The 16,914-nt window shown below is 36.6% G+C and overlaps 1 protein-coding gene across 5 annotated transcripts in view; it reads left to right on the top strand.

The window, feature by feature from the left end:
* LOC110459976 (zinc finger protein Gfi-1-like) overlaps positions 1 to 16,914 on the top strand; it is a 106,934-nt gene that overhangs the window by 84,525 nt on the left and 5,495 nt on the right. The window contains exons 5-6 of one of the 5 annotated variants that reach the window (XM_021512604.1): positions 5,619 to 6,162; positions 8,864 to 8,948. The exons of 1 other annotated variant lie outside the window; for it this stretch is intronic. In XM_021512604.1, coding sequence (XP_021368279.1) covers positions 5,619 to 6,154 — 536 coding nt within the window. In that variant the 3' untranslated portion in view covers positions 6,155 to 6,162; positions 8,864 to 8,948. Of the gene's footprint in view, positions 1 to 1,350; positions 3,343 to 5,618; positions 6,163 to 8,863; positions 10,885 to 14,442; positions 14,949 to 16,914 lie in introns of those variants that run through there. 3 more of the 5 variants (XM_021512621.1, XM_021512609.1, XM_021512594.1) reach the window with 3 other exon arrangements.

Here is a 16,914-nt window from a genome sequence, read left to right on the forward strand (position 1 = left end):
AGAAGATCTGAGTTACGTATGTGAGACAATAACTGTCTAGATAATTATTGATGGGATTCAGCTAGTAAACTAGAATCAGTTGAACATCAGGACTTAGGAAAGGAATAGAAGAGCACCAACATCACTCTGCATCAACTCAGCAGAACGTTAGTTCATTATTGATCAGTGTAGCAATACATTGTTGTTCTGTGTAGCAATACATTGCTGTTCAGTGTAGCAATACATTGTTGTTCAGCGTAGCAATACATTGTTGCTCTGTGTAGCAATACATTGTTGCTCTGTGTAGCAATACATTGTTGTCCAGTGTAGCAATACATTGTTGATCAGTGTAGCAATACATTGTTGGTCAGTGTAGCAATACATTGTTCAGTGTAGCAATACATTGTTGCTCTGTGTAGCAATACATTGTTGTTCAGTGTAGCAATACATTATTGATCAGTGTAGCAATACATTGTTGCTCTGTGTAGCAATACATTGTTGGTCAGTGTAGCAATACATTGTTGATTAGTGTAGCAATACATTGTTGATCAGTGTAGCAGTACATTGTCATTCAGTGTAAAACTATATTATTACAAACTGGTGTGATTTTGTGATTAAAACGAGATTACCTGGGTACATAATTTGGTGTGAAAATTGATGCTCTGTCTTTCTTTAAAAGGCCATGCTCCATATCAGATTAATTCTGTTCAGAGTTTCAGTTTATCTGGTTTATGTGTAAAGTAATATTGACATATTACAATAGGTCTGGTTAAAATGTTGTGTAATATTTGACAAAGTTCACAAATACAGGGAGAGGTTAACTTGTAATCAAACCCTGTACAGTGATCTCTTGGATGAGGTCAGACAAGAATACATGGTTTTAACTTACAGAATTTTGTTACAGGTTAAATATTAAACAGTTTTGAATGTTAAGAGTTTAAAGAGGTTCAAAAGTTTAAAGTTAAAGATATTTACAAATTTAAAAATGAGGATAATATATCAACAACACTCTTTGTCTTGAATGAAGAAATACGAAACTGTGGCTGGAACAACCAAATAATATATTTTTGGAATGTCTTTAGTACTACAGGGTGCAGTCGAATCCTACCTTAACCGTGCATCCAGATTATGTTGTATTTTTGTCTAGGGGCTGGTTTTGTCTAGGGGCTGGTTTTATAAACATGGTGTTGTCTGGTTTGGTGAAATGGAGGAAATATTTATGGTATATCGAGGTTGGTTTTTGTATGACAAGTGTCGATAGTTTTATTTACTGACTTTCCACAAATGTATTAAAAGAAACTGATTAAGCTATCTTTGGGATTTGTGGAGTAAAATGTTGATAATACCGACAAACTTTTGTTTATTTTTCAGATCTCAATGTGAAATTAGAAACACCTGAATCGGGTTCCATTGAAGTTCCATCCAATTATTTACAGACACAATGGTCAGAGCACACTCTTTCCTCTGACTCTCTGACACCAACGTCATCCTTGACCACCATGTCCAGTCCAGAAACCATGATGACCTTGACCTCTGGTGGCCCAGACATGAAATGTCCTGAATGTGATTTTGTGACAAGTAAAATGTATGTGATGATTCGTCACAGACAGAACCACACCTCCAAACAAATGTTTAAATGTACCAGATGTGCACAGTCCTATACAAACAAGTCACAGCTCGAAAAACATATACGCTTCAAGCACACAGGTCAAGGTCATCTTGTATGTGACCTGTGTGGTAAGAAGTACACGAGTCAGACTGGCCTGCGGATGCACAAACAAAGCGTACATGAGCAGCGGTATAATTTCCAGTGTGACATTTGTGACAAGAAGTTTATGCACCTGAGTCATTACAAGGGCCATGTCAGCTCTCACTACTCTGTCAAGCCGGAGGTTTGTTCCAAGTGTGGCAAGAGCTTCCGTTTCTCCCAGGACCTCTCTCGTCACACCAAAATCTGTGGCGTCCAATCAGGACTGTCGCCTAGAAGAAAAAACATCTTATAACAAATCATACTGAAAGTTCTACTGAATTGAATATAATGATCAATTAAAAACAAAAAACAAAAAAATCTTAAGTCAGTCACCTAGTGTTGGGTAAAAAGAAAAGTTCTATATTTTTAAGGTCAGTCAGGGTCCCTTAGGTGTTGTACAAGACTTTTAAATACTTCAGCATATTTTAGGAATTTTTATTTTCTATTTTCATTTTGTCTTCACTTTATTTGATTGATGGAGTATACATACTGTAAATATACTGTAAGCATACTGTAAGCATACTTACAACAGCACAAGTATGCAGTAACACATTGCTGAGTTTATGTTCGAAAACAACTCTGTATGTCGTGTTTCTTTCCGCTATTTAGCTGAAAACAAATTTGGCATGATCTGGGATTCAATCCAGTCTTTGTCTAATAGAAAACACGACCAGAATACCTAAAGTCATCAATTTGAGAATTCAACTTTGAGTGATATTGCTAGCAAAGTCTCCAAATTCATAATCAGTGAAACTGTAGCTGTACCTAACTGTTCCCCAAAGTTAATTTTGTGGTTTTGTGATGGGTTGTATACTTGACTATTATTGGTAAGTCTCCTAACAGTTGTATCAAATGAAGAGCTACATGTACAAATATACTGTAATCATTTTGTGTGTGCAGTGAGCAGTACACAAAGAGTGTCTATAAAGTCCTGAAGTGTTATATATTAAATCACTGATTACATACTGTTGAGCACTCCCGATGGAGAATAAAACTGTATATGAGTTTTGAGTCTCTATATATGGGTCTTGATTTGGTTGAGTTTTGAATTTGTTGGTCTTTGTATATGGGTTTTGAATTTGTTGGTCTTTGTATATGAGTTTTGAATTTTAAGATAAAGTTTTGTGTATAAGTTTTGAATTTGTAAATAAATCTTCAACTATTAGTAAGGAGTTTGTATATAAAAATGTGTACATGAGTTTTGAGTTTGTAGATAAAAAAAAATCTGTATGAGTCTATATCAGTTAAATGCAATTTTTCTCTCTCTCTCCGATTTGTCTCTATCTCCAATTTGTCTCTCTCTCTCCTATTGGTCTCTATCTCTGATTTGTCTCTCTCACCTATTGGTCTCTATCTCTGATTTGTCTCTCTGAACTGTTTTGCATTGTTTACCTGTTATGCAATGTGACAGAATTATAAACATTTGTGTTGCCTGCCCACAGGACAGTTAGCCTACCAATAGAGTGTGTACCCACACTGTGTTGTGTATAGGTAACTTGTTGGGTGTAGATCTAACCCCTATCTGTTTGGGTTAATAGTTAGACAACATGGTTATAAATTACTACACTATAAAAGATGTGATTTTGTTATCTATAATAAAATGTAATATAGATTAAAGTTGTTCTTGTCATGTGTAAAACCTCTGTACAATATGTCAGTACTGCAGTCATCTTACGTCTTATAATAATGTTTCTCTGTGTGATTGGTTTATGTGATAGAGTCCCCTATATATGGCGGATGACCATGACATCACACTTACAATCCAGGTATAATACAGAGTTACAGAGAGAAGTTACAATCCAGCTATAATACAGAGTTACAGAGAGAAGTTACAATCCAGGTATAATACAGAGTTAAGTAGAGAAGTTACAATCCAGGTATAATACAGAGTTACAGAGAGAAGTTACAATCCAGGTATAATACAGAGTTACAGAGAGAAGTTACAATCCAGGTATAATACAGAGTTACAGAGAGAAGTTACAATCCAGGTATAATACAGAGTTACAGAGAGATGTTACAATCCAGGTATAATACAGAGTTACAGAGATGAGATCAAACACCTAACAAAAAGAACTTGTTTACCTACAAATACAGTCAAACTGAAATAAGGTTCATCAGATGTGTGCTGCCATACCTTGTCGGAGGAAACTGGTAAACATTGTACAGGTAGGTTGATATTGATAGTGCAAAAAAACATCGAAAGTCATCTTGCTTGGATCATCTCAATCAGACATCAAATCATCTCAATCAGACATCAAATCATCTCAATCGGACATCAAATCATCTCAATCGGACATCAAATCATCTCAATCAGACATCAAATCATCTCAGACATCAAATTATCTCAATCAGACATCACATTATCTCAATCAGGCATCAGACCACCTCAATCAGAATTCAAATCATCTCAATCAGACATCAAATCATCTCAATGAGACATCAAATCATCTCAATCAGACATCGAATCATCTCAATCAGACATCAAATCATCTCAATCAGACATCAAATCATCTCAATCAGACATCAAATCATCTCAATCAGACATCAAACCATCTCAATCAGACATCAAACCATCTCAATCAGTCATCAAATCATCTCAATCAGAAATCAAATTATCTCAATCAGGCATCAGACCACCTCAATCAGACCTCAGATTATCTCAATCAGACATCAAATCATCTCTGACAGACATCAAATCATCTCAGACAGACATCAGACCATCTCAATCAGACATCAGACCATCTCACTCATGCAAATGTTTTTGCATATTTCATAGTCATATTTATCATTGATATTAGCAGACATATTTAAAACATTCATGTTAGCCTGCATATTCACATAATATTTAACATAATATTTGCCGTAAATTGAAGTTAACTATCAGTTGTTTAATAGAAAGGGTTCTTTATCTATTACCGTGTTCTGTATCATGAGTGAAAAATATTGATCAAAAAGCTCTCCACCATTACAGCACATTCTAATCAGGACTTTCATTCAAGGTCAGCTACATATTTTTGTTTGTTTATGTTAGTCTACTGTGGTGTTTTGAAAAAGACTGAGATATGGTGTTCTTCCTCAGGATCATAAGTCATAAAACAAGGATTATAAGGTGACAGTATTTTAACTCATTCATTCCTGAAATTTCGTAATGAACTATTCCAACCTTTGAATTGCAAGAGTTCAAATGTGTCTTCAGGGGCGAATGAGTTAATGTTTATTGATCAACGATCAAGTGTGGGTATTCTGTTCCATTTTCAGTGGTCTTATTTAGAGTGGCAATACATTTGGAAATGGATGGAACTTAATTGTATCAAAATATATGAAATAAAGAATGAAATATAGATGAAATTTTAGAAAATATAATGTTTATGTTGGTAGTGTTTGATTTGGTTCTATTTGTGAAACTGAAATTTCTCTATGTGACACATCTTAAGTTAACGAGGAGAATTACATCCTCAATGTTTAAAAGGCTCTCTGACAGGAGGACAGTGACACTTGGATGGTCCTTATTGTAAGTAAGGACAATTGAAACGACTTTAATGATGGGGCTGAACTGTCTAGTGTAAAAGATACTCATAGGGAGTCGATGGGAGGCTTGTGCAGTTTTTTACTGGTATATAAAACGTAATGCTTTAACTCTCGCTCAATTCTGCCTCTATCATTGTTTACATGTAATACCTAATGGGGAGGTGTGAAGCTGTGTGTTTGACAATCATGATTTTATAGGAAATATCTTACAAATGTTCTATGTTCGAAGATTTGTAAGCGTTTCACTTTGTTATCATTGATTTCAAAAGTATTCTCCTCTGCTGTACAACTGTGATGGCAGTGATGTCTTCCTGACACTAATTACCTCCCCTTACCGGCCTCTGTTTTATCTCCCCTCTAGGTGGGATGAGTCCGGGGGGAGAGGACGACCACGCCCTGGGGATGGAGCTTGGACCTGTACGGACGGTGAAGAGATACCCCTGTTCTGCCTGCCAGAAGATCTGTAAATCACAGGATGACCTGATCAGACACCAAACCGTTCACCAAAAGCCAGTCATTGTTTGTCGGATTTGTGAAAATCTGTCATTTCCAACACCACAAAGTCTTAAGGATCATCTGATCCAGAATCATGGCCAGGAGTTTACACACTTCTGTTTTCAATGTGGTAAGGGCTTCAAGTCTGATGCAGGCATCAAGGATCACCAGAAGGTGTACCACGTGTCCTCGCTGGAATGCCCCGTGTGTGAGGTGTGTGGGAAATCCTTCGCCCTGAGGAACCGTCTCGTGGTTCACATGAGGAGCCATTCACACCAGCGTCCATTTATGTGTCCACACTGCGGCAAGGCCTACAAACACAAGCACGGATTAAAGACCCACATACAGACCAGTTGTCTCCCGTCTATGGGTGTCACCTACAACCCCAGCGACCTCCAGTGAGTCACATGGTAGGTGATTCTGTGTAACGTGTTGTGTGTAACGTTGATGAGATATAAACTTTACAACTAAGGAAGTAACAGGGGGTCGTTCCTAGTCCAGATCTAAGATTTTGGTAAATCAAATAGTTTTATCAGAGGTTTTTTTACCTACATGTTAGCTTTACAAAAGCTTAACATAAATGTCCACAGGTGTCAGTCAATGTCAACAGACTATATCTGTTTGTTAAAAAAAAAAAAAAACGCGGAAAACTGGTTTATCAATCTAGATAGAGAATGTGATGAAAAATATTTTTATTAGACTACATCCTTTAGTGTAGGATGGAACGCTGACTTCAGTTGTGTCCAAAAATACTATTGTAATGTTATTAAATCATGATGGTGTCAATAATTTGATTGGTTAACCCTTTCACCACTGTAGACCATAATGGACTCATCCATATCAATGCATGGTAGAGTCTACCAAAGTTACATAGGGGTGAAAGAGTTAATATAGTGCCAATGCCATGTAAATATTACAAAATGTTTAGGAAAATAATTCAATCCTACTCTTTTGGAAGTGTTTTAAAATAAATCAGAATGAACAGAGAATTATCCTCAAAAGAAAATGGTACCTTCACTTTATTACTGATAGTGACATTGCCATGCAATAGGTGAAATTGAAGAACAAGAAATGCATTGTACGTAAATGTGTCGTACAATATGGCAAACATCCAAGAATTTGAAAAATGTTCAAAATACATGAGTGTATGCAAAACAGTTCCTTAAAAAAGATATGCATTATGGAAATAGGTTTGAATGGTACTTTGTTGCAATTTTAAACAGATGCATTATAATACTTAAGGTTACATCCAAACCAGAAATGAAATTCTATTTGACTGACTGGTTTCTTTTGGTTGTTGTTACATTTTAAACAAACACTTTGATCAAATGGTGGAACAGCCATGATCAAATGGTGGAACAGCCATGATCAAATGGTGGAACAGACGTTTTTTCGGGAACAAGTTTGTTTTTTTATTTATTGCTACCATTTCCGTCAGGCTACAAACATGAATGGGGAACTAACAAGGTTGTGTTTTCTATTGTTGCCATTTCTGTCAGATGACAAACATCTATAGGAAAATTCTATTTCACCATTCTGGGTTGTTTCTTTGGTTCATAATACATCTTAAATAATCTGTTTTACCAAATGCTAGAACAGTTGTTTTTTCAGGAACAATGTCATGTTTTCTAATGTTATCACTTCTGTCAGGTGACAAATGTCAATCAGAAAACTATCGGAATATTCCAACAAAGTTGATTTTGACATGACGACATGATTAGTCAAGGATTATTCTGACAGTACAATGGAATGACCCGAATAGTTTCAGATTTGAAAATGTCATGTGTAATAGTTTTTTGGTGTTTTCATACCAACATTTGAGTTGGTTTATGAAGTCATTGGATAAGTGGTATTTTATGGAAATATTCTCTGTACAGAATAGCAACAAATTAACTCATCATTTCAAGACAAATATTTGTGTATTTCAAGTATGCCCTATTTACGTTTTGTGCGACTGTATGTATTAGTGTGATAATGAGGGCAATGTGATCAGGTGTGGTTGCTGAGATGGCCTATTTACGTTTTGTGCGACTGTATGTATTAGTGTGATAATGAGGACAATGTGCTCAGGTGTGGTTGATGAGATGGCCTTTTTACGTTTTGTGCGTCTGTATGTATTAGATAATGAGGACAATGTGATCGGGTGTGGTTGATGAGATGCCCTATTTACATTTTGTGTGACTGTATGTATTAGTGTGCTGATGAGGACAATGTGATCAGGTGTGGTTGCTGAGATGGCCTATTTACGTTTTGTGCAGCTGTATGTATTAGTGTGATAATGAGGGCAATGTGATCAGGTGTGGTTGCTGAGATGGCCTATTTACGTTTTGTGCAGCTGTATGTATTAGTGTGATAATGAGGAGAATGTGATCAGGTGTGGTTGATGAGATGGCCTATTTACGTTTTGTGTGACTGTATGTATTAGTGTGATGATGAGGACAATGTGATCAGGTGTGGTTGATGAGATGCCCTATTTACGTTTTGTGTGACTGTATGTATTAGTGTGGTAGTGAGGACAATGTGATCAGGTGTGGTTGATGAGACGGCCTGGTGTTATACATCTGAGGTGAATCGGGGGAAAACTGAAGTCTGTATCGTTGGATTCTAACAACAGTAGTGTACGTTGAGACCAAAGTCGTGTGCTGTGCTGAAGGCTTATTTACCATTGTGTCTTACCTGTAGACCTTGTTGACAATGAAACGTTCTTGGTGCTAGTACGTCATAGTTCACACTTTTCCGGTTTATGTAATGTTGTTTATCATTAACACTGACAGATGTTCATGTAATATTTACACCCATTGTAAGGGGGAAATATAGCATCACATGTTTACTGCAAAGAAGGAGATGGAAGTGTTTTCCTTTTCCAGGTCAATTGTTCACAAAATATTTTACATTTTAATAAGTCTTTGATTGTTTTATGAAACGTCTATACAATATGAACTCATTTCAGATTCTACCTTCCTGTTCCCTTTAGTTATTCTATTAAGATTCTTGCTCCAGTATTGGTTTTTTTCTCTGCCTACGTAAAATAGAACATTCTATTCTGTGTATGTATACAAAAGTGTTGAGTATTGTGTTGACCTTATTCTAGCCTGCGGTTCTCTTTTACAGCCGAGACTGATGAGGATGTGGAGGGTGCGCCAGATGAGTCCAAAACGCTGACGGAGATGCACTTCTGTCCGATATGTAATGTGCCATTCAAATCGAAGAAACGCATGGCAAACCACGTCCTGTTCCACAAGGAAACGCTGCATCGTTGTGCTCTCTGTGACATCCGCTTCGGCAGCCGAGACACGCTCAAGGAGCACATGTTGGGTGTCCATGGCAACCAGTTCTACCATTTCTGTTTTGATTGCGGTAAAGCTTTTAAATCTTACTCGGGCTTCAATGACCACAACAAGACGAACCACGGCACAGGTGCCCACAAGTGTGACGTCTGCGGTAAATCCTTCTCCTGTAACAGTCGGCTTCTCGTCCACAAACGCAGCCACTCCAACGAGCGACCATTTGTATGCAATAGATGTGGTCGCCGATATAAGCACAAAAAACCATACAGGGACCATGTGTGCATCTACCAACAGCCTAGTGACTTTCCTGATCAGGAGTTTATTGTAAAGTACTAGACAGTGGTATAAATATATCATTTGCCTGTAAATTGTAACAAACTTGTCAGGTGGGCCTATTTTAGCCAGTAACAAAACCAAGTGTTCAGTTTTTCATTTTATCATCGGCAATATGATCATATATGAGGATTCAAAATTAAAATGTTAAAGAGCAAAGTCACATGAATATATTACTTTGAAGTGACTTTCACTGTCAGAATTACCAGGATTTCTAAAAAAAAAAAAACTCCAGTATCATTACAGCAGAAGTAAAGTAAAGAGTTTTCCATTGAAAGTTTGTCTAAAACTTGAAAAGATATTAGAGACATACAATGATTTTGTCCAAATAAGATAAATTATATGACTGTTTGTCTAAAATTTCAAGAAGTAAACATAAATCTTTCATACATTAATTATTACTGTACAAGTAATTTTATTTATAGAACAGCAGTCCGTGCTAACTATAGAACAAGTTTTTGTCCCCCCACCCCCCTGTGGTAATACAGATATATTTCTTATATAGGGATATGGTTATACCATTTGCTTTGTCCTTCCATCCATCTGTCTGTCTGTCTGATTGTCCAAGGCATTGTCCAACGTATATCTCCCATATCACATGGAATACATTAAACTTGGTGGTATGCTGTACATCTTGAAAAGGCAGAGGGTCATGTAAAAAAAATAGGTCACTGTGACCTACATTTTAACATTTGATCTTAATTGAAATTGAAAACTATTATGTGAGATACTGCTTGTGGGAAACATATATATCCTACATTGTTTTACCTGGGATCATCAAACTTGGTATTCTGGTACATTGTGGGAAGGCGGAGTGTCATATAAGTGGGTTGTGATGATAACCTATTGAATGTCACTATGAAATAAGTCCATAATTTGACGGTGGGCGTTATTGGCAATGTGTTGGAATCTAGTTACTCTCTAAATCAATTACATACAAACATTTTACAAGTACTTTATTTAGTAAAGTTTGATGTGGTGGTTTATAATTGTGATATAAGCCTTATCACGTAGCCTTTCTGTCTGTGCCTAGGCTGTCCTGGTTTAGTACCTTATAGTTACTGTATGGAACGTGCCAGCTAAACTGGCAGTTTGTTTAAATGGAAACTAAGTTTGAAGTTTCTATTCCACCGATGAAATATTTCATCTTGACTTTGGTTCAGATTTTTGGGATGAATTGTCCTGCAAGGGAAGAAATGTCCTACTGTCGCAGGATCGTCCTTGCCAAGCAGGTTTTACTGACTGTACGGAACATACCAGTGTAATTGTGATTCTGTTGTGTCTGTGTTGTAGGCTCTGAGTGGTTGGGTAGCTTTGCCCCTAGTGCTTATATATATACAGATGTGTTTTATCGGTAACATGAGATGTAGTAATATAGGGGTAGGTCCAGGCTCGGTGAGAAATCATGTGTACCCCTACCACCTTTTAAAGGTTACTAATTGTTTTTATATGTAGTATATGAAAGTCTATATAAATGTTTTATGGTCCGTATGATTACTAGGGGCCTGTTCGTTTATGTGGAACAACCAGTTTGACCGTTTATAAATGTAACAATTTCGGGTATAAATCCTGGCGGACCTGAAGATGATGATGCAGGCCTTTCAAGTCTTTGTCAAGGCTCGCCTGAAAGCAGAATCAGAATACTAGGTCTGACCTTATTTCATAAACAAACAACTGCTCCGACCGGTTTGACCGTTTAAACGAAAACGGACCTGATGTCCCATCTATTCAGGGATTTATTTCCATATACAATCATTCAAGCAACATTTTCAAATATCGGTTGATTAAAAATATTCCATTGTGATTAAGGAAAGTGCTAGATAAAGTATTATGATAATAATTTAATCATTATAAGTAAATTATTGTCAGGGGTTAAATGAGTAATAATTAGGACATAAACTTTGTTAACACAAAATACCAAAACATGGAATTATATCTACAAATTATTTCTGACATCTCTGACATCCATTGCTGATAATGAGAAACTGAGTTTGTAGTTTCCATTCAACCTAAAATAGTTCATCTTGACTTTGGTTCAAATTTCTGTAACAGTCCTATAAGGGACAAAAATCATTTGTTTATCAGTCCATGTTATGACCCTGCAAGCTTTTATATGTTGATATAATGTTGTAAATATGAATTTTCTCAACTGTTCATTAGCACTGTAATGACACATACCATTTAGTCTGTTATTTTCGTGAGAATGATATTTTGTTAATTTGCCAGTTAGATGCCTGTGGTTAATTGTGATTGCAAAAAACAAAAACGATCCCTGTAATAAAATGACATGCACAAGCATTATCGGCAATGTGATCTGGAATGTAGCTTACTATTGCTTCTAAATTAATATCATCATAAGTGAGCAAGTATGTAACCCATCCGGTAGTGCAGCAAGTAAGATTATTAGAAATAGATAATATGTTTTAGGACATGTATACTAAATATCGCGTTCAGTTCACGGATTGGTACAGGTGATACATGGATGTATGAAACTAATTGAACATCAGGGTACAGGTTTGAAAGCTGACATTGGGGCAATATGGCAACAATAAGATACATTCATACCTCTGGTCAAGAAATTTTTATTCATTTTAATTGAATTTTCTCATTTTGAGTAAAAAATTGTGAACGACTTAATTTAAACTCACAAAAATAACAGCCATATGGTATCAGACATGATGTTATTTTTCTGCTTATAAGTTTTAAAAACTTAAATAATATGTGGTGTAATTACATATTGTAATTTTGAAATAAACTTTTGTTTTCTGAATAAAATTCTAACGTAAATTTTGTCATGTTTTCTGTGTTTTGTTTAATTATCAGGAAACAGTTCCATCAAGTCCTGATTAAGATTAGACCAGATTAAGACAATATAGTACTACGAAGATACAAATGCTCCATGTGACTAGTACCACTTACAAATGTTCCAGAAACAGAGAGTACCCCAATGATACCACATACATTGAGATTTCAGAAATACTCCTTCACAATGATAGCTAAATTGGTAGCCCCCCCTCATCTCTGTTCACAAATAAACTAAGACATATATGTGTCATTTTTTTCTTTTTCTTTTTTTTGGACATTTTTATGATTCCCATATTTACATCCAAAAAGGGATAAAGCAGACAATCTACTAGAGAAGACAGATTAATTCTCTCTGGGAGAGTGCACCTTTGTTTAATTGACTTGTTCGTAGTGTATAGTATGTGTAGATTTAATAGGTCAGATGACCATTTCAGCCTGGGAGGAACCCAGAGTACCGAGTAAAAACTCACCTGGTTAGGCAAGTGACTCCATACCAGGTACCTTTTCATGTCCGATCGGGAAATGATCCCCGCCCATCTTGGTAGAATGTGTAGACATTCACATTTGAAATGAACTTAATTTATTATACAACAATTCCAAGATAAGTTCTATCAACTTAAATGAATCACTCTGGTTGGCCCAAATGGTAACGCGAAGAGGGTCTTAATGTAGTGAAGATTTTACAAAGACGACCCCTCATATCTACTGTGCCTCTGGTCTGCTGTTTTCTTTACATGTACTTCATACTTAACAACAGGTGTTTAAGTTTTTTAACCAACACATACAGTGTTTTTGTAAAGACCAAATACTTACATATATTTAACTAACCAAACTGATGGAAACAATATGGCACTCCTTTATTCACACAGCAAGTTGGGTGATAGTATGATATTGTTTCAAATGGCTTTACTGAAGCGGCTAATGGTATTGACCGTTGGCCTCCTATCTCAGCTAGTGTCATAGTTCGTAGTATGGTGATTTTTTCATGGACCACATGTAGAACTTTGACAACAATCCCTCCAAACTCCACACATCAGATTTCTTCACGAACAACTGATTTGAAAAATCTTGAATCTAGCGATTCTGACAACCCCAGACAACCAAGAGATGACAGATTCATGCCAGAGTATATAAATGTATAGAAACAAAAAGGGAACCTGGTGACTGATGCATGAACGAACACATAGATAGACGGGAAAATGGCAAACTGGCAGTGCTTTCAGCCATATCTGCAAAGAGAGATTTTAAATATATATTCCATACTTGCCAACTCTCTCTTTTTCAGAGAGAGACTTCCGATTTTGGACCCTTAAATTTAGTATTTTCAACCAGTGAATTTGCTAAACTATTCCTATATTCTAAGATATAATTATTTCATCAGAAAGAACAACTCAAAATACTTCATTTAAAGGGTTATTTTGTTTTCTAGGGGGTGTATATACACACATATATATAGGTTTTAATTTTGAGCTTGCAGCCCTCCTCCATGGAAATTTCAATAAATTGGCCTATCATCATGTTGACCTTTACATAGAATAGAGATAGTGAACTGAACTTAGGTTTTTTAAGTGGTGCTTCATGACATAATCAAGCTGCCATTTATGGGGGTGAAAGTTGATTAAATCAACTAATGAAAACACTGAGACACTTACATAAATTATACTGTGGATAATCACTTTTCCAGCTCAGCGATTGGTTGAATAAAATCAATGCATTTTGTTATCGCAATTATCATAATGGCCCCAGACTTGATGAACATGTAACAGTTCATGCGAGATATTAACATATAGTAAAGAAACACATCTTTAGGAAATATACTTATGAAGTTGAAGTTTCTGATTTCTTCATGACTAACCAATAATCTAATGACACAATGACACAAAAGCGAGCTAGATTTCTCTGATTCTTTCAAGTACAAAAAGGGTTTTATCGTTTTGTTTTATGATGTGATAATGGTTTGAGATGATGATATTTGCCCGATTTTCCGTGTTTTATGATGTGATGATGGTTGGAGATGATGATATTTGCCAGATGTTCTGTGTATTATGATGTGATGATGGTTGGAGATGATGATATTTGCCCGATTTTCCGTGTTTTATGATGTGATGATGGTTGGAGATGATGATATTTGCCCAATTTTCCGTTTATTATGATGTGATGATGGTTTGAGATGATGATACTTGTCTGATGTTCTGTGTATTATGTTGACAAGACTGTTTATGTAACCATGGTACTGAGATCACCATTACTCTTGTATCTCCGTAGATGGTGCGGACAGAGTGGGGCAGCTCTTGAGTGCTGAAGACACAGACGACCGGGTCCAGTCGGGGAAGATGTCGGGATTCTCCTGTCATTTGTGTAAGAAAGCCTTCCAGACGTCGGACTTGCTATGGAGACACATGCAAACTCACCAGTTCAAGTGTTCCATATGTGATAATGCGTTTGAGAACAAAGACTTACTCAGTCAGCACCTACTGGAGACTCACAGCGATGAGTTTTACCATTTCTGTTTTGAATGTGGTAAGGGTTTTAAATCTTACTCCGGCATCAATGACCACAGAAAGACGTACCATGGTATGGGCGACCACAAATGTGATATCTGTGCCAAATCTTTCTCCTGTAACAGCCGCCTACTCGTTCACAAGAAGAGCCATTCAGACGAACGACCTTTTGTCTGTGCGAATTGTGGAAGGTCGTACAAACACAAGAAGGACTTGAGAGATCACTTCTGTTCACCTCACCATCCCCAACAGTGACCGACGTCTACAGAACCAGCTAAGTAAGCTGTGTTTATCTATTGTCTCATCCTCAGTCCTTATGTAACGTATGTCTTACAATCCTGATCTCTTATTGGACAGTGACTCTCCTTTCTAACCCCACCAGTGGCCAACGCCTACAGAACCAGCTAAGTAAGCTGTGTTAATCTATTGTCTCATCCTCAGTCCTTATGTAACGTATGTCTTACAATCCTGATCTCTTATTGGTCAGTGACTCTCCTTTCTAACCCCACCAGTGGCCGACGTCTACAGGACCAGCTAAGTAAGCTGTGTAAATCTATAGTCTCATCCTCAGTCCTTATGTAACGTATGTCTTACAAACAATCCTGATCTCTTATCGGTCAGTGACTGACCTTTCTAACCCTTACAGTGACCGAGGTCTGCAGGACCAGCTAAGTAAGCTGTGTTAATCTATTGTCTCATCCTCAGTCCTTATGTAACGTATGACTTACAATCCTGATCTCTTATCGGTCAGTGACTGACCTTTCTAACCCTTACAGTGACCGTGGTCTGCAGGACCAGCTACGTAAGCTGTGTTAATCTATTGTCTCATCCTCAGTCCTTATGTAACGTATGTTTTACAATCCTGATCTCTTATCGGTCAGTGACTGACCTTTCTAACCCTTACAGTGACCGAGGTCTGCAGGACATGCTAAATAAGCTGTAGTCTCATCCTCAGTTCTTATGTAACATATGTCTTACAAACAATCCTGATCTCTTATCGGTCAGTGACTGGCCTATCTAACCCTTACAGTGACCGAGGTCTGCAGGACATGCTAAATAAGCTGTAGTCTGATCCTCAGTTCTTACATATTTCTTTTAAACGTCTTTGTCCTTTATTGGTCAGAATGACTGGAGTCTGTGAAAATGGATGATTAAGTTCACATATTTATTTGAGTCCAGTTTATTTCAGTACCATTATTTCACCCTTTTTCTTACTCTTTAGGTTGTAAAAGTAAACTGAAATGTTGTAACCTGTATTATGGAATGTTGATGCAAAGCACGATACGACTAAAGATTGCTTCGTCCTGTCGTACATCATATCATTAACCTGGCGTTCTATGGAGATAAACAAACCTTAGCTTTGTCCCGTCGGACATCTTATCATTAACCTGGGGTTCTATGGAGATAAACAAACCTTAGCTTCGTCCAGTTGTACATCTTATCATTAATTAACCTGGCGTTCTATGGAGATAAACAAACCTTAGTTTCGTCTCGTCATACATCATCATATCATTAACCTGGCGTTCTATGGAGATAAACAAACCTAAGTTTTGTCCCATCATACATTGCATTGTTTGTGCGGAGTTTACGTACTGGGAAAATCACTGGTTTGTCCTGTTATACATTGTGATATAAGCCTGGTGTTTACTTGGGACATATAAACTGTGGTTTTGTTCAGTTGTTTTATGTCAAAGCACATTTTCCAAACAAGTACAGAAAAATTCCAAGCTTCCAAACTTGAAAGTCTTTTCAGGGTTCAGGATCTGGATACTTTTACTTGGCTTTAGTGTCTCCCTATGGCCTGGTACAAGTTGTTGTCTATTTTTTCATCTTTGAGTTTTAATATCGTGTGTTGATACTTTAAAAATACCTGAACATAAATATGTCTGTGAACTCAGTATTGATTGCGACATCACTATATAATTTGACATCACTATATAATTTGACATCACTATATAATTTGACATCACTATATAATTTGAACCCAGTATTGATTGTGACATCACTATATAATTTGACATCACTATATAATTTGAACTCAGTATTGATTGCGACATCACTATAAAATATAAACTCAGTATTGATCTTGACATCACTATATAATTTGACATCACTATATAATTTAAACCCAGTATTGATTGTGACATCACTATATAATTTGACATCACAATATAATTTGAACCCAGTATTGATTGTGACATCACTATATAATTTGACATCACCATATAATTTGAAC

Source organism: Mizuhopecten yessoensis, unplaced genomic scaffold (assembly GCF_002113885.1).
Source record: "Mizuhopecten yessoensis strain PY_sf001 unplaced genomic scaffold, ASM211388v2 scaffold10275, whole genome shotgun sequence".
NCBI classification, from domain to species: Eukaryota; Metazoa; Mollusca; class Bivalvia; order Pectinida; family Pectinidae; genus Mizuhopecten; species Mizuhopecten yessoensis.